This window comes from Rhizopus microsporus (assembly GCF_002708625.1).
Source record: "Rhizopus microsporus ATCC 52813 unplaced genomic scaffold scaffold_8, whole genome shotgun sequence".
NCBI classification, from domain to species: Eukaryota; Fungi; Mucoromycota; class Mucoromycetes; order Mucorales; family Rhizopodaceae; genus Rhizopus; species Rhizopus microsporus.
Window position 1 is genome coordinate 555,760 of NW_019671923.1, and position 25,105 is coordinate 580,864.

Sequence of the window (25,105 nt, forward strand, 5' to 3'; positions counted from 1 at the left end):
TCTCAAGAAGAGGTTCGACAGGCAAACAAGATACACGGCAAGGTTCACAGTGGAGTATGAAGCTACCTCCTACATCACCAATCTAACTCGTCGAAATCATCAAGAGATTTCTGGTCGATGCGTCGCTGTGGACCCAGGAAGAAGAGATATGTTGTATTTTGTACACGAAAACTCTACACCAGAGCAGCCAGTGAAATTTCGGTACACTAAACAACAGCAAGACAAGACGTGGAAAACCAAAAAGTACCGCCGAATCTTGCAAGATCTCAAAGCCCAGGATCCTGATGTCGTTCAAGCTGAGCAAGCCCTTTCTCAACAGCCAAGCAGCACCGTATCCGTAGAAGACTTTGGCCGCTTCCTTCAAGCCAGATCTGAACAGTCTGCCGTTCTCAGTCGATTCTATGGATATACCATCACAAACCATGATAATGGATACTCCCTCTTTCACAAGATCCGTCTTTCAGCGTACTTCAACAGACAACGTACCGATCGAAAGCTTATTCAAGACTTACGCACCAAGTTTGGAGAAGACGCCGTGTTTGTGATGGGAAACTGGTCCGCTCCCCATGCTAGGTATCATGAGCCCATCCATGGCCTTGGTTTCCGAAGACTCCTCAAGAAACATGGGTTACAAGTCTATCTTATAGACGAGTACAAGACCAGTAGGTGCTGTCCAACATGCCACAACGAGAGCCTCCACACGTTCCGTAGTGTTCCAAATCCACGACCGTATCAACGTGAGCGATATCCTACTATTGTCTGCCATGGCCTTTTAAGGTAATAGTACATGAACCACTTGTATGACTTTATACTGATTAAACATTGCTTGTAGATGCACCAATCTATACTGTAGACCCGCCATGGCAGCACCAGATAGATATCGCTTATGGAATAGGGATGTTGCTGTTTGTACCAACTATCTGCACATCCTTCGTGGACTTCGACTTAATGGCATGGTTCCTCATAGGTTTCGCCGGGTTGCTGTTGCTCCTACAAGGCGTCGAAGAAGAGTGGACGATCAGGAGCAACCAAGAACTAGAATACGCTTAGACAATGATTATCCGTCCTAGCTATCGCTAGGACACATCTAGATGCCTTCGGGGTAAGTTATTATATATAATAATTTTCTTACATAGCTAACTGTATAATTCTTTATATTCCCTCCTTGGTACTTATTACTCTCATTTGTATGTCGTCTCCTTTTGCACGCATTTTATTTTTAACCTTTGCGTAAATACTTTTTTTAATATGCGCCAATATTTTTTTCATACACGTCATAATTTTATCCTCTCTCTGAAATTTATTTTTAATAAAACAGTAGCCTTTTGTTGAGGACTATAAAAGAAGAGATATTGCAACTATTGCTCACTTATCTAAACAGCAGAACAATTACTACATATATATCACTCTTAGAGAGAATGATTCATTCATAATTCTAGTTCATTCCTCACATGATCATACAAGTACCCGTTATACACACGTACAGAGAGAGAGAAATCAGCAAATAAGAGCGCAGATTTTTACGCAGGCAACATAATAATAGAGCATTGCTGCCTATGTTTTCTGTTCTATTTAAAAAGCGCTCTTGCCGTCAGTCCTACAGGACATACGCACAGCAACAAGAGAAGAAGACGTCTTTTATTTCACATACACACACGCGCACTCGTTCCTTGTGTTCTATTTAGTCAATTTGCTAAACAAGAGATAATAAGAGAGAAAGGGAATAATGTAAGAACTGTCCTTCCCCAAGTGAAAAAGATATAGTGCTGCATCTTTGATTAATGAGTTTCCATTAGAGACATAACCATGATAAACATAACAAAGACGATAATAATAATTGTAATTGAATATCCAATACAACCATGTCCAACCCAGAACAACCTCCTTATTATCTGTCTCTGGTTTCGAAAGTAATTAAATAAAGAGACAATTAAGCATGTGAATCCTAGAGCAATAAAGGCATAGGATATGATCTTTGCACTCGTCGAAGCTGGTTCCTCTGTCCAAGGAAATGAATAAGAAGGAGCAAACTTTTTAGTAGGCAAATCAACTAATGTAATAAAGCCTAATCAAGTTATAAAAAAAAAAGTTAAAACACCATAGTTATTCTCAAATCAAACATCATACCTATCAACGACAAAGTAGTCCCAGTTCGTATCCAGGTAAGTAAATTCCTTTCGTTGGCAAGGTGATCTCTTGGATCAGGTCCATCAACAAAAGTGTGAACTGAGACGTCTAAATACTTAAAGAAACTCGAGCATTTTTCATCGTTGCATAGTCCAAATCGTTCTGGTGCTTGGAGCTCTTCTGCCATTTCACTCACAAAGAGAAAGAGAAAAATAAAAATGTTTTGTGTGTGAAACAATAATGTTAACAGCGGTGATTTAATATTAACATGATCCAACCTGGTTTCAATTGACAATTGAAATGGGGTGTCCAAAGTGACCCAAACAAGATCCTGTTGATTTCTCTGCAAAAAGCGACACAAGCATTGGTTACAAGTCTATTTTATTTGTCTATTATATCTCTCTTTTTTCCACACGCTTGGCTAATGCTCTTAAATATGGATCAGCTTCCACAATTTCCCTTTCGAGAGTAAATGTATGTTTAGGCCCTGTTTTTTGTTGCCAAATAAGGCCCTTTGTTGTTGACTTGTATCTAAGCTGAGACAGCCACATGTTTTCTTCTTTGAATCGACCCCAGAATGATACAGTCTCTAATCCAATATACTTGTCTTTCATTTCCTTTGGTTTTTTTCTTTCCTTTTCAACGTTCTTTATGTCATCATAAACAATCAATTTGGTCACATATCCTTTTGTATAAAAGTGTACAAATAAGGCAGGCGTAATAGCTGACATGCCAGCTATATTGATATGTCTTATATTAGCATTCAATAACAATATATATGTGTACATATATCTTTACCAAGTGCTACACTCAAGACAGGTGCCTGCCCTGTACTTATTAAACTAGGTACGGCAATAATACCACAAATACCGAAAAATGAAGCTGTCATTTTGTATTTTTTCATGGAATCCGCAAATGGTCCTACATGCTTGCTTAATAAAGTTCTCTCTCTTTTATTACTTAGTTTTGCATCTTACCAATGTACACCAGAGTCCTCTGTACTTCATTATAGCTGGTCTTGGTTGATTCTGCAATCAGTTTGTTACTTGTAAATCTACCAGCTGCCTTTTTTGGAATAGTTGAATATGTATAAGCTTGTCTAATACATGAGCTATGTTGTAGTAGTAGCGATCGCATCATCATTTTTTTTTTCTTCGTTAAAATGAGGGAGACCTACTTTTGGTATTTAATAGTGACAAAGTTCAAGTTTGAAGTGACAAAAATTTCAGCCAATGAAAAAGCGAAACTCGACCAATCTTCAAGGTCCCTTTTTCGATCCAAATCAGGTAACTCGTTTTTCTTTTCGAAATAGTCTTTTTTACAAGAAATTGCTTCCAGTAAAATGATTGTTAAAATATGCAAACGAGCAAAATAAGTGACATTTACTGCAAGATAGAAGCTATACGTTTAAACAGATTTTCATTTATATATAATTGAAAACCTCTAATGGGTGCACGATTGTAATATTACATCTTTTCCGCCCGAGGCATTAGAAGCTATACACTTTTTTTAAATTATTCGCACTCAATATAAAACCAATAGCAATTACACTTTAGTTGGCTATTAATCTTTTCTTTTCAAAAAAGTAAGACCAGCTATTCCCCAGCTAGCTCTAAGATTTATTGTCTGAAATTATCATTTTCTTTATCAGTGTGTGAATAATTTGTGAATAAAGTGTAAGCAATATCTAGACTATGTAGTAAACAAGAAGAAACGGCCTATGCATGAAGAGAGAAAAGCCGTGTATCTAAACATATGCATCATGTTTATTTTGAAGAAGAAAGAGGGTTAAATAGTTCGTCTGTATTATATATGTCTACATGATCCGGTGGAGGAAAGTATGGCTGTACAGTTGTTGACCTTTTCTTTCCCTAATAAATATAAATCATTAGCTAATGAGCTTTTATATTAGGGGGAATCATACTAGTCCAAAAGTGGATGTGCTTGCTGATATGGTTCTTTCTATCTGGTCCATATTTTTTGCTACTGCATTATATGTATCCTTGACTCGGTTGACGATAATCTACATAGGTGTAAATAAAGAATATCATGTTCTTTATTACTGAATTACTTCTAGTTGATCAATCTGTTTGAATGCAGTCAACATTTCCTCATTCTTATTTTTTAAAATATTCAACATGTCATGAATAGATTCGGTCTCTTTTTGAACCTGAAATAAGTAGTAAGCAAAAGGTCATGATACAAGAACTAGTTTAGTACTTTGGAAGTTAGTTCTTCTGTTTCTTTCACACGTTTCAAAGAGTCATTGATTTGAAATGTAAAACTGTCCATCTATAATAATAAGCACACTAATCAGTATGTATAACACAATGGACAACAACTCATTACGGCTGATTTAGTAACCGAATCTACTGATAGCCTCTCACCCAACTCTTCAGAGGCTTTATGAACCAGAGAATCCATTTGTATTTAATTATGCAAGCAGTTCTTTTTTTATATTTTTATTTCAGTTATGATAAATGGGTTGATCCAATAAGACAAGTCACTCTCTTATTTTCCGCCAACTTGACCTCAGCCCGCAAAGAGTACATTCCCTATCCATTTAAAATTTAGTAAAAAGCAACTTTTATGGTGGTTTAACTTACAGAAGCTACATAGTATATATTATATATAATAAATGGCAGAATTAGATAAAAAGGAGAAAAGAAGGGTAATAGTATCAGCTTACGTATTTCTTTAGGTATATCAAGTTGCTTATGAATTTCAAGTTGCCCTTCAGGAAAGGGACAGTGCTCATTGACCACTTCAGCCCATTCACAAAAGTTAAATGTTTGCTTAAGTACCTGTAGGATGCCATATTTGACCTTGACATCAATGGCAGCGCCATTCATGACTTGCTCTGATAAATTGCCTTTAAAATCAACAATAAGCCTTTCTCCTCTCACCAGAGGATCGGGACTTATTCGAAAATATTCGATACTATAGTAAAAAGACAAATAAAGAAAGAGAAAGGGGATGTTAAAAAAATATTACGTTCAGAATGGGAGCTTACGCCAGCACGTCGCTTGAGAGGCTGTCACAGTAGTCCACTAATGTACTTGATTTTTCATATAAATGAGTCAGACAACTAATCTTTACTATGAGCAATAAGAATAAGAAAAGTTTCATGGAGAAGAGAAAGAATGGTAAATGTCGGGCGTTCAAAAGCCTGCGTTGTCGCCCTTTCCCCACTTTTCTTTGGCATTTTGACAAATAGGGACTGTACCAAAAATGTTTAAAAGATATGCACTGCAAATCAACGTCATTATGTTTCACAGTGGACCCTGCCTTGAGAGGGGGAAACGTCAATGTTTTGTTTTGTTCCCATGGCAATAGAGTATCCCTCCATAGATTTGCTGCATTTATGCGGCTGTACCTTATTTTTGTGTTCCACTGCCCTTAAAAAATTTTTTTTTGCTTTTTATCACATAATGGAGCAGAATGTACTATTTCCGAATGAGCCAATAACACTCCCAAAAGGATACAAGTGTCCTAAAGAATACGCAGAAGCTTTAGTAAACTATGTAGAAAAGTATAGGTACTTGATTGAAATTCATTTTGTTGATTTCATCACTCTTGATCATTGGAATCTCTTAAGCAAAGATTGGCAACATGCTCTTTTAGATGAGCCAGACTGGTTCGATGCTATTACTAATATAGCAACTGGAAAATATAAAGTAATATTAAAACCATAAGCAATTGAAGTATACCAACCTGCTTTAGGAAAGCTGGCCTGCATCCTTAAAGGACTTTATCAAAGCGACTAAGGATATTGAGCTACCTAGAGTCAACCCAGATTCATGTAATTAATTCGAAGAAAACATAATGCACACCTTATAAACTTATTTGGTAGCTAGACAGATGATTAGTCCGCTCGATAAACGGATTCTACCGGGTATGGTAGAAAAAAAGATACACGAAGTAGAACGAATGACACCAGTGATCAAACAATTAGCAAAGGATCATCAGATCGAATCGATTATGGATCTAGGTGCAGGCCAAGGTTATCTATCTCGATCACTTGCCTATCGTTCGAACCTAAAAGTACTCGCTGTCGATTCATCTGAAGTCCAAACATGTGGGGCTAAACGATTTGACGAAAGAATCATCAAGCACCTGAAAAAAAGCGATGTTCTTCAACTGCACCACGTGAATGAATTCATTACACCAGACAATGCATCGACTATTTTATCCAGATGGAGTCAAGTGCAAAGTGAAAAATGGCTGCTCTGTGGTCTACACACATGTGGTGACTTGGCCAGCATGATCCTTCAACTCTTCACAGCTAGTCCAGAGATGACCTGTTTGGTCAATGTCGGCTGTTGCTATCACTTTTTGAGCGAACAAAAACCTCATTGCGGCTTCCCGCTGAGTGAAACGATCAAAAAGACACATCTTTTTATTGGTCACACCGCACGGATGCTCTCGAGTCAGGTACCCGAGCGATGGGTTGAAAAAGTAGATGACACTTTGATCGCCCTGGAACATCACTTTTTTAGGGCTCTCCTGCAACAAATCATGGTCGAAAAGGGGCTGGCCGTTGCTGGCGCCGCTCCAGTGATCGGCAGACTTAATAAGAAAAAGGACTTTACATCGTTCCCAGTGTACGTCAAGGCGGCGGCATCAAGACTTAATCTACCTCCGGATACCATTAGTGATAAAGTGGCTGAGGAATACTACAGTGATTATAAAGCCAGACAGATAGATAGACAAATTGCCTTTGTTTGGTCATTGCGTGCGATACTCGCCCCCGTGTTAGAAAGTATTATACTCGTCGATCGATGGCTTTATTTAAATGATGCTATTCCAGATAGCCCTACTAAAAAGGTGTGCCTGTGGCCACTCTTTGATCCAATGACTTCACCTAGAAATATGGTCATCATGGCTACAAAATAAACAGTGAACTTTTTATGTGTATATTTACAAACAAAGCTATGTATATAGAGGGAATAATAATAGTATTAATCTTTTATCCTTTTGTATATGGCGATGACTGATCTCTTGAAGATGATACATTGGTATTTAATAATATCGTTTGTTGCTGCTGAAGTGGATGACATAAATGAATTTTTTCTTGCTGTATTGACGGTTGAGGAGCGTGTGAAGGTAAAGGAAGAGGCAATTTTCTTGTGCACAAGAGTCTATTTTCTTTTGCATTATCGGTGTCTACAATATGGTATAATTGATCACGATCGTTTGACAAAATGTTTTGCATCGACATCGCTGAGGACTTGAACAGTTCTTTGGGTGAAGGTAGTGTCGGCTTGACGATGTAATCATGACGATTATTTGAGTTTGGCTCAATAAAGTCTATTGGGGAAGAAGCTTTATCAAAATAAGGAGTAGAGGCTGAAGAATGTGCTGGAGGATTCTTTTGATACCGTTCTATGTATGTATCGTTTAAAGACGTATTGTCGTCATCATCCGATTCATTAGTATTTCTTCTACGCCTTTTGCTGCTTTTTTTTTTTTTATAAAAAATGAATTTTTGTCTATGTCAATAAACAAATAAATATATTACCTGTTACCAAGGTGAGCACTCCTTGGTTCTTTTCTTATTCTTATTCGAACGCCTTGATCAGAGAAGCATCGGGTTAAAAAAGTTGATTCTATTAACAGATGTAAGACACTGAAGCTCTATTTAAAAAAAAAAATATGCAGGTTTCATACCTGACATTCCAGGGAAACCTAAAACATATAAAGTAAGTAACATAGAAAATTATTATATTTTAGTTTTACTCTTTGGAGAATAGACTTGAAAGACATCAGATAGAGTAGAACATAATCTATTCACGGATGGCCTACATTTACACTGTTAAAATGAGATCAGTGGTGATAAGAATCATTACCCTTCAATGCTGAAAAGAGTAAACTTTAATCTGTATAATCCTTCAAGACGTACGCTGATATCCGAAAATATAAAAAACCCGCCATCTTATGAATATGTGAGTAATATGTTTCAGATGATTGATTTTGTATATACCTGAGTTATCCAGATCCTTTAGTTTGTACAATGATTGTACTACAGCTCCAGCCGTGGTTTTGTTGCCATTGACGAAATGTAAATCATTTTTTCCACTGGCATCGGTTAATGTGGCGTATAAAAAGAAATAAGGGTTCTGTAAGAAATGGTCACTTTAAGAGAATTTTAGTGATGCATATTATCAAAATATCATCGCTTCTTTACTCTGTTGTATTGCTTAATAATTCAATGATCGGTGGGGGATCAATTGGTCTTCGATCGACTGTTTTTTAAAAGATGAATCAAAGAGGATGCTTTTGTATATTAAAAAAGGGGGCATACCTTTTTCTTTGAAACTACAAAGCCTCGCTTTGCTTGGCTGTTGACGTACTATTAAAGAATAACTAGAGTTACTGTTAGCAAGTACACGCGTAGACAATACACTATGTTTACGTTGTAGGTTGCGAATAGTCACTTGTTGTTGAGTCCATAGTTACTGCTGCTTCTGCTGCTGCTGCTCTCTCTTTTTCTCAATGTGCTCTAAGCATGAAAATAGCAAAAACAATAAAGAAATACAAAAATAATAAAAATAATTAATAAAGCGAAAAAAAGAGTGAATCAGAATGTTTCAAAAATTACTTTTTTTTTTAGTGAAGAGAAGGTGTGTGTGTATGTGTGCGCAGAAAGCGTGTGGTAAGAGTATAGAAGTAAAACCCCGAGTGAAGATGACTTAACCAATCAAGTAACTTGGACAGCCGATCCTGTGCCTTTTTTATAAAATTAAATTTCTTAAATGTTAAAATTGTGTTAATTTGTGAGAAAATGGTACACATTTTTATTTATAAATCAATCCGAGAAAAAAATTAAAGTTTAGATTTGAGAGGGGAAACTGCTGTTAGATTATCCAGATTAACAGTAATAAAGAAGTTTCACCCAATGCTAGCTTCAGTTTAGTCATGAATTCACACAATAGGTGTCACCACATATCGTGTAACCAGGATGCATTGTAAAAAATTTTATTCTTAAAATGATACGATTCTAAAAATTAGCTCTTATCTGGTTACACACGGTAGCCGTTACCATAGTAAGGCGATCCCCTTTTTTTATACTTATTTCCTTTTATCCAGAAATTCGGGTTACACTTCGTATATTTGTATATCCGATGCGCCCTCTTTCGAACTAGGAAGGTTTTATTGCTTTCCCCTATTTAAAAACCAAATTGGTAATCTATGACCAATACAGGACTATTTTTTTATCCAAAGGAAACAAGACCCTTACCAAAGAAAAAAGAGGGAAAAGACCGACAATGATGACCTCATCGTGATTGCAAGCCAACGCCTTATCGCTTTTGACGAGACCAAAAATAGCCAATGCTAGACTTGTAACCCAGATCAAGCAACATCCGTCCATAGTTTTTTTATATCACTTATGAATACTTGTATGATTATAAAAGCAGATTACAACTTCATTATACTCACACACTTGTAATTTAAGAAATATATGAATCTTAATTTGATGTACTGAAATATTTCTTCTGATTACATCATTCAGCTTGGGAGCCATTTTCACAGCTGTAGGTTCTCAACGTATGAGCGATATGGCGCAAGCATATTTACCATTTTTTAATTTCAAGTTGATTATCTTGACATTTATTATTCGCATATTAACTCCAAGATAAAACGTCGTTAATATTCATTAAAACTATACACCAAGGCCTTCAGTGAACACTAGGAGTGGCTTTACAAATAAGCTGTAAAGTAAAGCAAATACCAGGCCAATAACTGTGGCAATAGGTGTGGCACAAAGATGTCATTGCTGCTGTAAACATTCGATCAACTCTGGTCGACTACATCACTTGTAGTTATTCTCTTCTTTCAAAGCATCTTGAATCAGAAACAAAGAAAAAAGTTGCTATTATTTACTCTACTAAACCTTCGGATGTATTGGCTTCGTATAGTATCATTTTCCTGTACTTCCTCTAGTGCTTTTGTTCTTTTTTACCAACATTATTTTGGGGTCGGTTCTTATTAATACGGTTATTTATACTAGCATCTTCCGATCGGCTTTTATGGATAACTCTAAAGGCAGTTAAAAAGTATATGAAAAGAGAAAACTCTGCTAATAACGAATAAATCGCTCAACAGCCACTTTAAATGACTCATGGAAGCACCTTACGCCACCATTTCTGGTAATAATTGAGTGCTTACTCATCAACTCTTTAGCGCAGCAATAGACTGGTTTTCACCTTAGGCCAAGATATTCGTCATTTTTATTACGATCTTATGGAATAAGCTACAGAATGCTCATTTGTCGTAATATACTAAAATATTTGCTGAGATAATGAAAACACGAGCATGTCGTTTCTAGAACAGCCATTTACCATTTCTGGCGATACCCCCGTGTACTACGTTTAAAGGTATTTTATTAAATTATAAGATACAAAGACCGTAGGGGCACGTGATGCTTTTAGTGGATCGTTTTTGCCCAGGCCAGCTCGAGGTGTAAAAAAGTATCTAAAACTCCCTCTGGGCTCGAAGATAAAAATGCTTTGGCTGATATAGGTGATAATCTGGTAGCCCAAAATGCTTTGGTTTGATAGGATCACGGTTTATGGGTGGGAAGCTTATTTAAAAGGAAGGATAGGGGATTAGTTGCAGTCTTCTTTATTTATAGGCGGTGATGCATGTCATAGAACAATGTCAGCTTATGACTGACATTGAGATAAACAACTGTAATCAGTATGAATAGAGTGAATTCATACATTATAAGATTACGTGTACACACTTTTGGTGGCAAGTCAATTTAAATAGAATCTCTCCTTTGAACGTAAGTCATTACTTATTTAAAAGATAATCCTTCTTATGGTAAAAGCAGTATTATAATCCAGATCATGAAATAAATAATATGATCAGTGTCAGGGGCGAATTAAGAGTTTTCTTTACGAACTCAGGAACCGTTAGTCAGTTATATCCTTAATAATTATAATCCATGCTTAGAATAGTGGTTTACCAGCAGCTATAAATAGCAGATCCTTTATTCAACTGTATGTTTCTTCTGTCTTTATCTCAGAATAAAGGTTAATTATGAGTACTACTTTTGTCTTTGTCTTGTGTTGTTTAAATCATTACATAACAGCACTTTCTTTTTTGTTCTCGCATAAAAACCCATCATTTTTCATTGCTCCATTAGATACAAACAACATATTTACTTTTCCAGTTTTGACTTTCGTACATTTAGACATGTTGGTAATACACTCTGACCTATATTTGATTTCAAATAAACAATGAAAATATTATTTTCAAACATTACTATAATGTTAGGTGTCAACCACCTTTTGTTTTAGAAACCTTCATCAAAAGCAAATTAGTTGTCAAAGAGTTCGAAATAAATATTAATTCGATACCAACATTCTAAATGATTGCTGTAATGGTACACGTGAAGACCATAACCTAACTCTATTATTAAATAGATAAGCCCTTTATATTAACTGTTATTTTTAAAATTTTTACAAATGGTTTAATGCTGAGTGAATGTATTTTATATTGTCATTTGCATTGCGAATATTGAATAGCTCCCTTAAAAGCAAATCTAGCTCATCTTGATTCTTTATATTGGTGTTTTTTTTTTTTTTAAAAAAAAAATAGTATGTTCTTCTTCGGTTACAGCATACTCCATTGCTAATCCAAACTCACTTTTAATGTTTTCCATCGTGTTGTAAAAACATAGGGAGATTAGCCTTTCTTGTGTTAAATCAAGTATACTGTCTTTACCACTAAAAGATATGTATGTTATATCAATAAATCTTTAATTAACACAAAACCTACTAGTATTTGGCCAACTCTATAAATCTTTCTTCAGTTGTGTGGCCGTTTAAATTCGGGAAAACACTACATGCACCAGAAATTAGACTAATCCTACGGACGCTACCTCTACCCACTACCTATGATGAAGTCCAACAAAACTTTTGAATGCGTAGCGTTCAAGCTAAACATAAATTTATAAAGTCGCCGACTTGGCTTGTTTCTCTTCAGGAAGAAAGAGAGATAAAAAGAAATGCTGTTACATATGTTGTCAGATGTTATCAACAAAGAATCAAGCTCAATCACGCGTAATTATGATAAACGCATATTTTACATCAAAGGATATTCTATTGAAATGTCTTACATGTAGTGCCAAGAAGAAGCACCCCGTAGCATTGGCTCATTTTCTGGCTTATTTTCTGGTGTTTGCAGTGGTTGTGCACAGGAAAGCTTGAGTGCACTGGAAATTTTTGATTGGCCAGAAAAAAGTTTAAATCCACTCTAAAGCAACTCTAACTTAGTCGATCCTGTGACACAGTCATTGTTTCACAAAGCTGCAAGTCATGCATACGGATGGTGGTAACACTAAATAAGGGATAAAACTACCCCTATTTTGGGAACGTATTATTTCCCGAAACTACAAATGCAGTCTATTGGCAGAGCTTTTTTGGCGCAGCCTGTGCTAAATTTAGAGTTGTATTAAAAAACATAAATCAATCTTGGTAGCAGAATGGTGATAAAAGTTAAAAAAATGATACTACTTTCCAGAAGATCTTCTATTTCTTGAATTAGATCCTAGAAACAGGTCAAGTCTATTTGGTTGGACTAAGTTGGGACAAAATGGGCATACACAGCTACAGCATTAGCACATTTTTAGACATTCTTTGGTGTATGAATGGGAGCATTATTCATTGCAGCATAATGGCTTTAACCCTTCATGCTTAGTCAAAAGTGTTTAGAGTGCTTGCAATAAAGCTAAAGTAACATAACTACCCCTAGTATTCTTTTTGTTTTAGTCTTTTTAGCATTTCTCTTCTTTGAAGGCGCACATGAGGTCTTTTTTTTTCCTGCTGTTACAAGTTGAGTAACTTCAACCCGCGGCTCTTTTTCCTTTGACCAATCCATGGTTCTTTTCATATTTATATGAAAAGCAATGACAGTTCTTTAAAAATTCAAAGAATTTTGACTGTTCGTTTTATTTTAGAATGGTAGAAATCGTAAAAAGACATGCCAATACTAGCATTGCTTCTTACAATAGAATATACCTATTCAACACTGAATGTTTGCTTTAACGACATCATTTTTAATTTCCCGAACTTTAATAATTGTAAATTCTTTTCTCCTCCTCTTATCATTCTGCAACCATAGTCTACATCAACATATTTTGGCTTTGCCTTCATACTGACCAGAAGCTACAAATAGCTACTTTTTCTTTCTTGAGACAAAGATCACTTGTAGTATCATCAGTATCACTCAATGATTTATATCTACTATAAAATGCTATCTGAAGCGGTCAAATGTCACAAATACAGTGTTTGCTCCAGGATAAATAAAATCTTTGGCAACCTTAATATATGATCTCTCGACTCTTCTAATAGTATGACCTTGTTGGATTTATTGGTTTAGTGTAATTGTTAACTAAAATAAAAAAAAGTCGACGACTAACGATTAGAATATTTATGCTGCTGTTATCAGCAGTACATTGATTATGTATACAATATGGTAGTTTGATGTGTTATTATTGTAAAAACGGCAATGCAAGCCGTATAATGTCGTAGCTACAAATGTATTGTGTGCACCATGATATCTTTATTCATGCTTATTACTTGTGAGCTAGTATCACTAAACACATTAAGCCTTTTTTGTTAATGGGATGGCCATGAGAACAAATGCTACTGTTTAAGATATTGAAACAGTTGATTATCCTCCATCAAAAGGAGTGGCTCATAGCTTGAATTCTTGAGCCCTGTATGGCGTTATAGAGCATCATGCTTCCACTTGTATAATGACACACTGAACTAGCTCCGGAACGTCTTGATCCTCTCCTTCTAATTTGATTATATAGTTACTACAGCCAAACATATGAAGCAAGTTGATGATAAAGCAACTAGGAGTGCATTTATTGGTCATAGCACTTTTAATTACAATAAAGCCATTGAACTTGCTGAAAGAAATGCAAGTCTTTTTGAGCCAAGTCAGTACGCCATTCTTCATCAAAATGTCGTACGAAACAAGTTTTTATTAACTTTTTCTTCTCTCTAACAATTTGAGCTATAGTTGTACATTGGCTTTATCATCGTAATGCTTGCAGAATAAGGTATTTATACGCTTGGTGACGACGCTTTAGGCGTCATCATACTTAACAAGAGACACTTTTAGATTTTTGTTGACGGAGATTAGATGCTGTTTATCTGATCGAGACATTATTGGACAGCATTTACAGTTCAAAGTGTAGACTTTTCCCACCTTTAATGTACCTCTTTTCTTTCTCTTTATTACTATCTCCAAGATTCTCAGACAAGTATTCAAGACCATGGCTTTTTCTCCATCAGAGTTTCGTCCTTTTACACTAGAAAAGATTATGCGCATTAACCATAATGTCTCACTCTTCCGCTTTAAACTTCCCAATTCAACCGACGTTGCAGGGTTACCTGTTGCCTCCTGTGTGCTTTTTAGAAGCTATATCACAAAAGATGGCAAGAACGAAGAAGTTGTTCGTCCATACACACCTACCTCAGTAGAAGCTGCTGCAGGACACGTTGACTTTGTTATCAAGGACTATCCTCAAGGTAACATGAGCCGTCACGTTCACTCGCTCAAAGTAGGCGATACCATCGACATCAAGGGACCCTTTGAAAAATATAGATGGGAAAATAAGCCAGTGGAGTACGTTGGCATGGTTGCAGGTAATTATTATACGAACTTGATGATTGAATAACTTATTATTTCGACAAGGTGGTACTGGCATCACACCTATGGTAATGTCATACAAAATGGTATAATCTCAACCTATTCTTTAATCATCTTGAATTTCTTTAGCTGCAATTGTTACGCAAAATATTTAGCACTGAATCGCCTTATAAGAACACCAAGGTCACATTGCTCTTTGGTAATCAAGAAGAACGCGATATATTGTTTAGAGATGAGTTAGAAGGTTATCAGAGGGACTATCCTGACCGCTTCAAGGTGATTCATGTCCTCGAGCGTGCTCCTGAAAACTGGTTAGGCCCAAAGGGTTTTATCACTCAAGACTTGATCCAACAGTCTTTCCACCGTCCTGATGTAGAAGATTCAATCATCTTTGTCTGTGGTCCTCCTCCTCTGATGGAAGCCATCAGTGGTGACAAGAACCCTGATAAAAGCCAAGGCACCTTGAGAGGTTTCTTGAAAAGGTAAGTCTCATGTCATCTTATCACATTGTGCTTACACTTTTATAGTCTTGGTTACATTCAAGACCGTGTTTACAAGATGTAAAGTTGTTCAGTCTTCAGCATTTTATTTTTTTACTGAATACAAAATATACAAAGCTAATAATGCAAGAATATTTACATCTGTCATGCTGCATTTTTAAAAGAGAAAAGGGTATAAAAATCTAAGAATAGCCATATTTTGTTTTCCACAACACCTTGGGAGGAAGTCTTTTATGCTGTGCAGGATTCATATCTAGAGTCACAGTGACTACATTCTGAGCCGCACAGTTTTGATCGCTTTTGATAATGTTCATCGCATCGTCAAAATCGATAAAATAAAGTTCTCTCGCCAGAAATGTGTCTAAATCTTCCCCAGTAAGCAAAGGCTTGAATGACTGCCACAGTTTACGCTTTTGTTCCAAAGTAACGGATAGCTTGGGAAGTTCAGGATACGTATTCCAGAATTTCTTGGTTGTGCCGATACCTAGAAATAGACACATTTGAAGATCAATAACATAAAAATCATTTCTAGATAGCTGAATAGAATAAAGTAGCGAGTAACGCTGAGAGTCCTCTCGCTGCTTGAGCCATGGTTCAGGTGGAGGTGTGGGGATAGGTGAGCGTGAGTCGGTACGCTTGGTATCATTTGTATAACGTTTCTTGTTTGAAATGCACGACCATTTATCACTTTCTCCTTCTTCTTCTTCTATCTTGACACGGACTTTTTCTTTGGGATGCGAACATTGACTACTCTTCTCAAGGTCTGCTGCTTGTATCAGTCTTCTTCTTTTTTTGGGCCGCTTGATAGCTGGCTCGTCCGATCCGTCTGCGTTATCTATGGTGTGTCTTCTCTGATTCACATACTTGACTTCGCTATGTTTCTCATCATCATCATCTTCTTCTTCAGTTTTAACAATAGGCTTTCTCTGACTTTTTCTTTTTCTATAAACAGGTGAAACAGCCTGTAGTGCGACAACTATATCCTCGAAATCCTTTTCGATTGCAATATCCAGTGGTTCTAAATTACTTGCATTTTTAGCAAATGGGTTGGCACCGTTTTCCAATAACAATTCAACAACATCACAATGGTTGTTCTCTGTAGCATCGTGTAGAGGTGTATCCAGCTCTTCTCCTCCTCTCGCGTTCACATCCGCACCATGTTTGATCAAAAGCTTAATCACATCAATTTGGCCTCGTAGTGCAGCTTCATGGAGAGGAGTCCACCCGGCGTAATCCTTTTCGTTGGGATCTGCGCCCAAGTCCAAAAGGGTTTGAACCATTTCATTATTTCCACGCAGAGCATATTTGTGAAGATTGGTTCGACCGGTTGTATCCTTTTTGAACGGATCAAGCGAGGTGCTCGTACTAGGTTTCTTCCTATGTCCACTATTATTGCCAGTGCTTGTAATGACCGATGTATCTTCACTCTCAACCGAGATTGATTTTCTTCTACGCTTTCTTTTCGTACAGGATCGATCATCGCCAGAGCTTCTTTTGCCATCTCCTTCCAGATTAGCAAATACACGCATAACGTGTTGAATCTTTCTCTGTTCGCGGGTCATAAGCTGACGTTCTGGTTCGTTTCTGGATGCTGTTCGGCTCGCGATTTCGTCCAGGGCGTTACACGCTTCTTTTTCCAAACGAACTTCATCCATACGAGCGGTTAAGATTTGTCTGATGAGAGGAAAGGAAACAGATACATCATAGGGATTCTGATTGTACTTGTTTTTTATGTTGACATCAGCATTTGAAGATTTGATAAGATAAAGCACGATTTCCTTGTGCCCATGTTTACTAGCTTGATGAAGAGGTGTGTCCATGTCTTCTGAACCAAGCATGTTGACAACAGCGCCCTGTTGAATCAGCAATTTGACAATATCCAGATGACCGTGTAAACAGGCCAAATGAAGCGGAGTCCAATCATGGTTATCTTTTGCATTTACGTCTGCACCTTGTTCGAGCATATGCCTTGCCCTTTCGATCTTATTGTTGATACAAGCATAGTGTAAAAGCGATTTTCCATCTTTATCACGAGCAAGTAAACGATCTAGTTGCTTCATCTTGACCCTTAGGATGTTTTGGCACTCTTTGTCCTCGCACACGTCAATCGGCCTTTGTTTAGATTCATTCAAGGCAAATACGTCTGCTCCGTGATTAACTAAGAGTTGGACACAATCGGCTCGACCGTTAGAACTTGCGTCATGAAGTGGGGTATCTTGTCCAAATCCTCTTGCGTTGACATCAGCTCCACATTCTATCAAGTACTTTCCAACCTCATACTGTCCTTTAAGTGCAGCTTCGTGAAGAGGCGTCCATCCAGCATTATCTCTAAAGTTTACATTTGCACCATTTTCTACCAATTCTTTTACTCTATTCAAATGACCTTGAGATGTAGCATAAAACAACTTAGTTCGACCTGCTTTATCTGTTTTGTTGGGATTGGATATAGATTTCTTTCTCCCCTTTTTCTGTTGTCGTTGTTGTTGTTGCTCAAATGGTTCAGGTGAAGAAGAACATGATATCCTCTTTAGTTTTTTTGAATGATGTTGCCTAAAGAATGCGATATCTTCTTCTTCGTCGTCATCTATATTTTCTTGTTCTTTATTTAATTTTGTATCTTCTTTACTTGTTTGCATATATGTATAAAAGTTACTTTTTGGTATACTTGGTTAATGAAATAATGAGTGTATAGAATAATAAAGGGTTATGTACAGAGAGGAGGGGATATAATGTATATTTTTTCTTTTATGTATTCTAGTATAGCTTTTTAATGTTATTTTCCTTTTAATATGTTGTCACTTACGGTATATTGGTTTATAAGAAAGAAAAGGCCTATAACAAAGAACAGATTAAAAGGGAGTTGTAAGAAAAAAAAAGTACTTATTTTACTTTTAAAAGTGGTTGCAAAGTTCAAACATAAATAAAAAAGTAGAGAAAGAAAGAAAAAAATTTAGAACGACTACTCACATTACCACATTTACTGTCGCTGTACACCTTTTTTATCGGTGATTAAATATATTCTCATGTACCAATCATAAACTTCGTTGTTCTATAGTCTGTTTACACCTTTGGCATTTCTATATTTAAACTCACCTTTAAGAACTGTTGATGTTTAAGAGTTATTTAAGAAAGGGCAAGTATGTATATAAAGAGTCGATCTATATGGTTTAGAATAGTAGATGTTTTTTTTATGGATAAAAGTAGGCGTATAATATTTCAACTAGGGCAGGTACCTTATTTGCTTGCCAAGAGCTATGTTCATTAGTTGATATAGTCTTATTGATTTACAAAAAGAGACAAAGAAAACAATAGAAAGCTTTGAACTTTATTTCCAACAAGCACGCCAGCCTATCTATGCATGATTGTACATCAGCATCTAAGTCAATAATACGGCAAACACCCTTTCTAACCAAGCCTTTTTACAGTCAGCATAGCAGTACTTGATGTGATGACATTATGACTCTTTATTAGTTAAAGGTGTGCTTTACTCATCCTATACAAGAAGAAATGGTGGCTGTGGATGGTTGCATTATGGATAGACTCCGGTAGGCTCTGGACAGGTATGGACAGTTGCGGACAGGTATGGGTAGATGTGGGTAGGCTGAACTTTAAACATCGTACGTCAACACAAATGGTACAAACTACATCTCTTAAAGAAGCCTCATCCATATATTTAAATACACAGTGCTTCATCTTTCTGTAATTATCACTCGATTAGAATTTAAGATCCCATGACGTACATTGTATCATAATAAGAGAGATCGAACTGAAACTCTGCAAAAGACATGTCCTTTTCTATCAGCAGGAAATAGCATTACGTTTATAATATTGGCTTAAACATCTTCGGTGGCACTCCCTAGCTGACATGTTTGATGAGATAAATCATCATATTGTATATCAAATGACAATAATATTGACAACATTGCATATAAATAACAGTCATAAGACTCTCTCCCTATAAAAACTCATTTAAATCCTTCATCTCTTTTTCTTTCTACTCTGTTTGCTGTTGACTTATTTGAAATAACAGGTAAATGGCATTCTCTTGTATTTTATAGTAAAGACAGTTGGGATCCATACTAGACCTTATTAAATCCCTCTTTTCAAGGAAACCTATATCAAGCATTACAGACGAAGTATTTATGGGAGAGACGGAAAACACATGCTCTTCTAAAGGCATATTGAATTACCATTCTCGCTTGACCAGCTGAACGACTGGTTGGGAAAAGACAGTATATTCGGACTGTCGAAGTAACGCCAGATCAATGGAGAAAGAAAAAGAGGAAGTAACCTTTATGTGTTGAAGGAAGTTCCACGCTATAAGGAATCATATGCTGTTTTGAGCTAAATTAATTTCGTCAAATATTCCATGAGCTTGGTTTGTAGTTCAGAACTACGCTGGTCTTTGCACTAACCCTGACCACACAGGGGAATTTGTGAAGTAAGTAAAGAAAAGACATTGTCAAATAGTGTTTTCATAAACATTTTACACGATTGATATGATATACTTAATAAAACAATTTCACATGTCGAACTTGCGCCAGTCAAGTGATCAACATAAGTCCACACTTATTATTTTATGCAATTCTCCCTTAAAAGCTATGACTGTAATTAAGCATTTTCATTAAAAAGTGCTTTTTATTGTTTATCAAGTCTAAGCAGGAGGCCTCATCATAAGTGACATATATAAATGTACTATCAACGATTAAATGCTTTATATTGGAGCCAGCGATTCTAAGTGAAAGCAGCATCCTGAGATTGATTATGATAATATCATGATTCAATACACCATTTCCAGAAAGAGATGTCGCGCTGACTTGTCGCTTTTCGTATAAAGTGTATTATAAAAATTGCAAAAATGCGGCTTTACTTTTTGAAAAGACTGCAAAAGGAGAAGACAAGAACAGACTGGTTAACCTATTCTGTGAATAATTTCTTTCTTTTTTGACCAGACAATATTTTCGTGTTACGCATATCTTCAGCCGAGGCACTAAAAATGCTCATAAGCAGTCTTGTGTAAAAATTGATTAAATATAATTTGAATGAACGCATCTGTGCTTGAATACTTAACTGCACTACAAAATAGCAAATAGTTAGTTTAGTGTTGCCTAAAAAGTTATTAAATATATGTAGAATTTGGAATGCTTTACGAGCAAAACCATATTTGGGATTAAACTAAGCTGATACAATATAATTTCAATAGAGACTAGTAAAAGGTTTTTTTTACTGCTTTACTGTGAGTTGGGAAATCCAGGATGTAATTTAATCTAAACCAATCGTATCTCTTTTATTTTTGTATCATTTATCACTCACACTCACACACACATACTCACATACTCACATACTCACACTAAAGACACGCAGATTCATTATAGAGTTCATTCAAATATGCTTGCCTTAATTCAAAATGAGTCATCAAGTGCATAGGGCTGATACATGTGTGCGACTCTATCTTCTATTCCTTCTATTCTCTGACCTACCTCATTATTACATATTTAATCTCCGAAATAGGTCATCTATAGAGGTCCCCTACTCCTTTTTCCCAAATAATCACTTTTTTTTCTTTTTTAGGTCGATTTCATACTACATTTGGAAACACAGTTTAGCCTCTACTTGTCCCACATAATTACCTATTTAGCAAAAGATAGCCAAATAATGAACTCTCAACTACCTATAACTGATCCCCAAGATCCCATCTTTAAAAACAAATCTACAGAGGGATACGTGCCTAGCGACGAAGATGAAGTCAAGCCTGTTAAGCGTTCTGGAAGGAGAAAGATCAAGATTGAATATATTGGAGATAAAAATAGAAGGAATATTACTTTTTCAAAGCGTAAGGCTGGTATTATGAAGAAGGTATATGAATATTCTTTAAATGTATATCCATCATTCTCATTCTCATTTCTACTATTTATTATTATGTTAGGCTTATGAGCTCAGTACACTGACGGGTACCCAGGTCTTATTGCTCGTTGTCTCTGAAACTGGTCTTGTCTATACTTTCACAACTGTCAAGCTTCAGCCTATTGTAACAAAACCTGAAGGAAAGAATCTAATTCAGGCCTGTTTGAATACTCCTGACCTAGGTCAAGATGAAGAGCACGCTTCTTATGGCCAATCAGCATCAGGTGAGGACACAGCCGCAAAATTGAAAGATAAGGGCTCCAAGAGAACCGAACCTACTTATACACCCTATCAACCACCATCCTATGACTCACCAAATACTGCAGAGATACCTAAGCCATCCCTTACCAATGCTATTCCTGTTTCAGCATCAAATACCTCCAACCCAAATACTGTTGGTAGCATTCCTCCTATGAATGCGGGTCCATATGGCTACATGGGCTACTCTCAACAGCCACAAAAGCCTATGCAACATCATCATCATCATCATCATCAACAACAGCAACAGCAACAGCCATTCAGTCAGTTACCACCAGTTCCCAACTTCAATGCAGGATACTGGCATGGTGAAAGGAAGCAAAACTAATGGTATCTCACAGACAAAGCAAAAAGAGGAATAACGAATATATAAATAAATACCCCTTTTTTATATTTTATTGTTTGTTTTCCAATTGATTGATTCTTTCCAATAATTCATGAACGAGGCCTTCCAACTGAGCTCTCTTTTCTTGTTCTTCTTGCAATAACTGCTGGAATTCCTTTCTGACTTTCTCTACCTCATTCTTTGTATGATTTTTTAACTTGGTTTCAAGTACTTCATTGCCACTGTTGTTGCTGACATTAAATCTTGAAGCAATGCTTCGTACGCCAACAGGACGTGGAGCCTCAGGCTCCTCTGTCTCTGATGGCTTTTCTTCCTGCTCCCAAGGCTTACGAACCTGTGTGGGCTTCAGCATCTTCTTTGAAATCTCTTCACCCCCTCCAACAGCAAAAGGTGTGGGGAATTTGGCAAATATAGGCTTCACTGGTTTGGCAGGTGGAGAAGGAGTCGCTTTAGCAGGCTGCTTTTCTTCTTCAGGTGTCTAAAATAAAGGTGTTTGTTTTGATAACTGTGCACGCGCGTCTATTTTATATTTTCACCTACCTCAGCAATCTGTTTCTGCAGAATTTCCGTTTGACTTGGTTCTGTATTCTTCAATTGAGGTGATCGGCGAGGGACACCAATACGGGCACGAGTGGGTGTTGTCAACTTGGGTCCACTAGGAAGTATTTCAATACCTTTCTTTCCTTCGCTTTGTTCGCCGGTTTCCTTTCCTTCTTCCGTAACAGAAACTTCTTCTTTTTCTGCTTTTGACTCTGCAGCAGTTTCCTCTTCTTTGCTTTCTGTTACGTTTTCTTCAGAGGTAGGCAGTTCAGATTCGACTTTGGGTGTTTCAACTGCAATGTCTTCCTTTTGAACTTCTTCTTTGGCCTTTTCAACCTGGTCTTCCACGACTTCTCTACTTTCAGGTACCAAAATCTCTTCTGTTTGAACATTTGTTACTGGAATAACTTCCTCAGCGGCTACAGGGCTTTCCTTGGGCACTGGTGCAGCTGATTCCTCAGAAGGTGGTTCTGCATGTGGTGTAGAGGCGTGCGTGCTTGATACAGATTCCTGACGCTTAGGAATAGAGGGAGGAGATGATATATTATCAGATATAGATTCTGGGCGTGTAGGGATAGTGGGAGGGATTTGGGCTTCAGGAACATCAACTGGAGCAACTGGACTGGATGAATGAATAGAAGACGCGCTTGCGACAGAATCTTGTCGCTTAGGTATAGAAGGTGAGGTGCTAGGAGCCGCTTCTTGTTCAGGAGCAGGTGGCTGAGAAGCTGGTTCGTCAGCAAAAGAAGGTTGGTTTGGAGAAATAGGCGATTTGACATCAGACTCCTCTTTTACTTCCTCTTTTACTTCCTTTTTTGCTTCTCTTTCAGGTGAAGCAAAAGATTTGGGAGGGACAGCCATGGATGCATCAGAAAGAACTTGCACAGTGGACGGTCTTGGAGCAGATGACTGGACAGAAAAAGGTCTTGTCGAGCCGCCAGCTTGCACAGACGCTGGTCTGACTACAGGTGGTCTTGCCAAAGGTGCGTTTGTAAGGGGCTGACGCGTGCTGCGGACGGGTGTAGGTGGTGCAACGGGCTCCTCATCCAACTCCTTTACGAAATTTGCAGGAAAGACGCCAGTCTGTCCTCTCTCGTTCTTTCCTTTCCACCAACCATCGTCTACGTTTCGGTCAAGAATCACGACGTATTCGCCTCTTAATAGATTCAACTCGTCTATAAAAAATACAGATGATTACTTTTGCCCTTTTTTTTTTTTTATTGACAATGAAACTATACCTTCGTTATCAGCATTGTAAGGATGCAAGACAATAGCTTTTCCAACTATAATATGACAAACATAAGCTTCACAGTTTTTTACTAACTAATTTAAACTTACGTGGTTTGGGTTCTTCAACAGTTGGTTTTTCCTCTTTTTCCTCCTCCTCCTCTTCCTCCTCCTCCTCTTCTTCTTCTTCTGCCTTGGGGGCAGCAGCAGGAACTGGAGGAGCAGCAGCAACAGGTGCTGGTTTTGGCTCTTCTGTAGCAGCAGGTTCTTCCTGCCTGGCAGGTGCTTTCTTTAATCCAGGGAATCCACCAGCAAGTAAGCTCCCAATACCTCCCTGCTTAACACCATAAGCCGCGAGCTTAAAGCCACCTTTAGCTGTGAGAGTTTAATGAACTTTTTTTTTTGACAATTTGATGTACTCACGTCCACTCTGTTCTTCATTACTCGTCGATTGAGGCTTGTCAAAGACTTGTTTACCCAAATCGGGTCGCCCAGGCATGTCAATATCCTCAACATACTATATGCATAAGGTCAAACATCATTTCTGCATCTTCATTCTGAATTAACTTACTTTGATAGGATATTTTCCAACTTTTCCATTCAGTTCACCTCTTGCCCAGTGATCATCGATAATTTCATATACATTCACAATTCCTCCACGATGTAATGAAATTTCTCCTGGTTCTTGCATTGCATAATCTTCCATAACCCGTGCCATACCAATAACTTGATCAACTACTCAAGATGATAAGGGACAAAAAGAGAATCATTTATTACTTGTTTACCTTTCTTTTGGTCTTGTTCTTCATCATCATCTGCCTTGTTTTCGTTCTCTTCTTCCTTTTCTTCTTGTTCTTCAACTGTAGACTGCTCCTCTTGTTTTACATTCACAAACTAAATATATCAACGTCATTTTATTTTTATTTTTTATTCAGAAAAGTATAACTTACGTTACTTGGAAAGTATCCAGAAGTACCGTCCTTCTTGGCACCAACCCACCAGTCAGGGTCAGAGTCATCAGTTACCTTAATAACTTCGTCCTTTTCGAAAGAGATTTCGTCTTCTCTTTGAGCTTCATATGGGTGGTGAGCAATGGCTAGTTTGTTATCTATTCATATTTTGTTTGTAAATACACTTGCTAATTAACAACATAATACACACACACACCTGACATATTATTATATTTCTTGTAGAGCAAAAGAAAAAAAAGGAAAGAGAAAACCTGCCATGAAATTAGGAATAAGCTGAGATTGAATCTGATTTTATGCTTGGAACATGCAATGATCAAATCTTGTTAAACCAAAGTAAACCCTTTCTTTTTGAGATATAACGCATATGACGGTTAAAAGGTACCAGGGGAGTTGTAAAGTTCTTTTTTTAATACTTTATAAAAGTAGCATAGCGTTCATAGACTTATAATAATGCTTGTTTAAAAAGAGCAAGTTAATCAATTTCATTCTTTTATTTTCATTACGTTATCGAATCGTAATACGTTTATGTTAAGCATTAGGATTTTGCACAAGAATAGATT

The 25,105-nt window shown here is 37.0% G+C and overlaps 14 protein-coding genes across 14 annotated transcripts; 4 read left to right on the forward strand and 10 right to left on the reverse strand.

Moving 5' to 3' along the window:
- Positions 1-132: 132 nt before the first annotated feature.
- Positions 133-1,029, forward strand: RHIMIDRAFT_282646 (uncharacterized protein; the record flags this gene model as incomplete). The annotated part of the gene is made up of 2 exons (XM_023613088.1): positions 133-777; positions 833-1,029. Coding segments are annotated over exons 1-2 (826 nt in total), but the record flags the coding sequence as incomplete, so codon positions are not given.
- Positions 1,030-1,778: 749 nt separating this feature from the next.
- Positions 1,779-2,314, reverse strand: RHIMIDRAFT_237525 (uncharacterized protein; the record flags this gene model as incomplete). Its single annotated transcript, XM_023608775.1, has 2 exons — positions 1,779-2,065; positions 2,128-2,314. 2 exons carry the CDS (start codon positions 2,312-2,314, stop codon positions 1,779-1,781), a joined length of 474 nt encoding a protein of 157 aa, XP_023466313.1.
- Positions 2,315-2,864: 550 nt separating this feature from the next.
- RHIMIDRAFT_282648 (uncharacterized protein) lies at positions 2,865-3,354 on the reverse strand. The gene is made up of 2 exons (XM_023613089.1): positions 3,105-3,354; positions 2,865-3,048 (listed from the first exon to the last, which is right to left on the reverse strand). Exons 1-2 carry the CDS (start codon positions 3,268-3,270, stop codon positions 2,891-2,893), a joined length of 324 nt encoding a protein of 107 aa, XP_023466314.1. The 5' UTR covers positions 3,271-3,354; the 3' UTR covers positions 2,865-2,890.
- Positions 3,355-3,783: 429 nt separating this feature from the next.
- Positions 3,784-4,499, reverse strand: RHIMIDRAFT_282650 (uncharacterized protein). The gene is made up of 4 exons (XM_023613090.1): positions 4,348-4,499; positions 4,199-4,297; positions 4,052-4,150; positions 3,784-3,998 (listed from the first exon to the last, which is right to left on the reverse strand). The coding sequence occupies exons 1-4, from the start codon at positions 4,417-4,419 to the stop codon at positions 3,894-3,896; spliced, it is 375 nt and encodes a 124-aa protein (XP_023466315.1). The 5' UTR covers positions 4,420-4,499; the 3' UTR covers positions 3,784-3,893.
- On the reverse strand, positions 4,405-5,136 carry RHIMIDRAFT_134454 (uncharacterized protein). Its single transcript, XM_023605585.1, has 5 exons — positions 5,122-5,136; positions 4,817-5,067; positions 4,734-4,738; positions 4,477-4,682; positions 4,405-4,419 (listed from the first exon to the last, which is right to left on the reverse strand). Exons 2-4 carry the CDS (start codon positions 4,977-4,979, stop codon positions 4,599-4,601), a joined length of 252 nt encoding a protein of 83 aa, XP_023466316.1. The 5' UTR covers positions 4,980-5,067; positions 5,122-5,136; the 3' UTR covers positions 4,405-4,419; positions 4,477-4,598.
- Positions 5,137-5,558: 422 nt separating this feature from the next.
- Positions 5,559-7,023, forward strand: RHIMIDRAFT_237527 (uncharacterized protein; the record flags this gene model as incomplete). Its single annotated transcript, XM_023608776.1, has 3 exons — positions 5,559-5,804; positions 5,851-5,929; positions 5,981-7,023. 3 exons carry the CDS (start codon positions 5,559-5,561, stop codon positions 7,021-7,023), a joined length of 1,368 nt encoding a protein of 455 aa, XP_023466317.1.
- Positions 7,024-7,059: 36 nt separating this feature from the next.
- RHIMIDRAFT_134441 (uncharacterized protein) lies at positions 7,060-8,680 on the reverse strand. The gene is made up of 9 exons (XM_023605584.1): positions 8,543-8,680; positions 8,432-8,493; positions 8,315-8,372; positions 8,111-8,262; positions 7,977-8,061; positions 7,867-7,928; positions 7,798-7,815; positions 7,649-7,736; positions 7,060-7,586 (listed from the first exon to the last, which is right to left on the reverse strand). Exons 1-9 carry the CDS (start codon positions 8,578-8,580, stop codon positions 7,097-7,099), a joined length of 1,053 nt encoding a protein of 350 aa, XP_023466318.1. The 5' UTR covers positions 8,581-8,680; the 3' UTR covers positions 7,060-7,096.
- Positions 8,681-9,271: 591 nt separating this feature from the next.
- RHIMIDRAFT_282728 (uncharacterized protein) lies at positions 9,272-9,612 on the reverse strand. The gene has a single exon (XM_023613091.1). The coding sequence runs from the start codon at positions 9,497-9,499 to the stop codon at positions 9,317-9,319; it is 183 nt and encodes a 60-aa protein (XP_023466319.1). The 5' UTR covers positions 9,500-9,612; the 3' UTR covers positions 9,272-9,316.
- Positions 9,613-14,384: 4,772 nt separating this feature from the next.
- Positions 14,385-15,422, forward strand: RHIMIDRAFT_134574 (NADHcytochrome b5 reductase putative). The gene is made up of 4 exons (XM_023605586.1): positions 14,385-14,795; positions 14,845-14,867; positions 14,929-15,281; positions 15,327-15,422. Exons 1-4 carry the CDS (start codon positions 14,423-14,425, stop codon positions 15,361-15,363), a joined length of 786 nt encoding a protein of 261 aa, XP_023466320.1. The 5' UTR covers positions 14,385-14,422; the 3' UTR covers positions 15,364-15,422.
- Positions 15,423-16,297: 875 nt separating this feature from the next.
- On the reverse strand, positions 16,298-16,579 carry RHIMIDRAFT_193012 (ankyrin; the record flags this gene model as incomplete). The annotated part of the gene is made up of 1 exon (XM_023605987.1): positions 16,298-16,579. A coding segment is annotated over one exon (282 nt), but the record flags the coding sequence as incomplete, so codon positions are not given.
- A 576-nt stretch (positions 16,580-17,155) lies between these two features.
- RHIMIDRAFT_190920 (ankyrin) lies at positions 17,156-17,734 on the reverse strand (the record flags this gene model as incomplete). The annotated part of the gene is made up of 2 exons (XM_023605941.1): positions 17,156-17,250; positions 17,551-17,734. Coding segments are annotated over 2 exons (279 nt in total), but the record flags the coding sequence as incomplete, so codon positions are not given.
- Positions 17,735-20,954: 3,220 nt separating this feature from the next.
- RHIMIDRAFT_202487 (SRF-TF-domain-containing protein) lies at positions 20,955-21,789 on the forward strand (the record flags this gene model as incomplete). Its single annotated transcript, XM_023606613.1, has 2 exons — positions 20,955-21,155; positions 21,226-21,789. The coding sequence occupies 2 exons, from the start codon at positions 20,955-20,957 to the stop codon at positions 21,787-21,789; spliced, it is 765 nt and encodes a 254-aa protein (XP_023466323.1).
- A 454-nt stretch (positions 21,790-22,243) lies between these two features.
- RHIMIDRAFT_134605 (uncharacterized protein) lies at positions 22,244-23,635 on the reverse strand. Its single transcript, XM_023605588.1, has one exon. It carries the CDS (start codon positions 23,206-23,208, stop codon positions 22,327-22,329), a length of 882 nt encoding a protein of 293 aa, XP_023466324.1. The 5' UTR covers positions 23,209-23,635; the 3' UTR covers positions 22,244-22,326.
- RHIMIDRAFT_134588 (uncharacterized protein) lies at positions 23,375-24,799 on the reverse strand. The gene is made up of 7 exons (XM_023605587.1): positions 24,742-24,799; positions 24,525-24,682; positions 24,360-24,468; positions 24,146-24,309; positions 23,998-24,091; positions 23,686-23,949; positions 23,375-23,630 (listed from the first exon to the last, which is right to left on the reverse strand). Exons 1-7 carry the CDS (start codon positions 24,746-24,748, stop codon positions 23,542-23,544), a joined length of 885 nt encoding a protein of 294 aa, XP_023466325.1. The 5' UTR covers positions 24,749-24,799; the 3' UTR covers positions 23,375-23,541.
- Between the last annotated feature and the right edge of the window lie 306 nt (positions 24,800-25,105).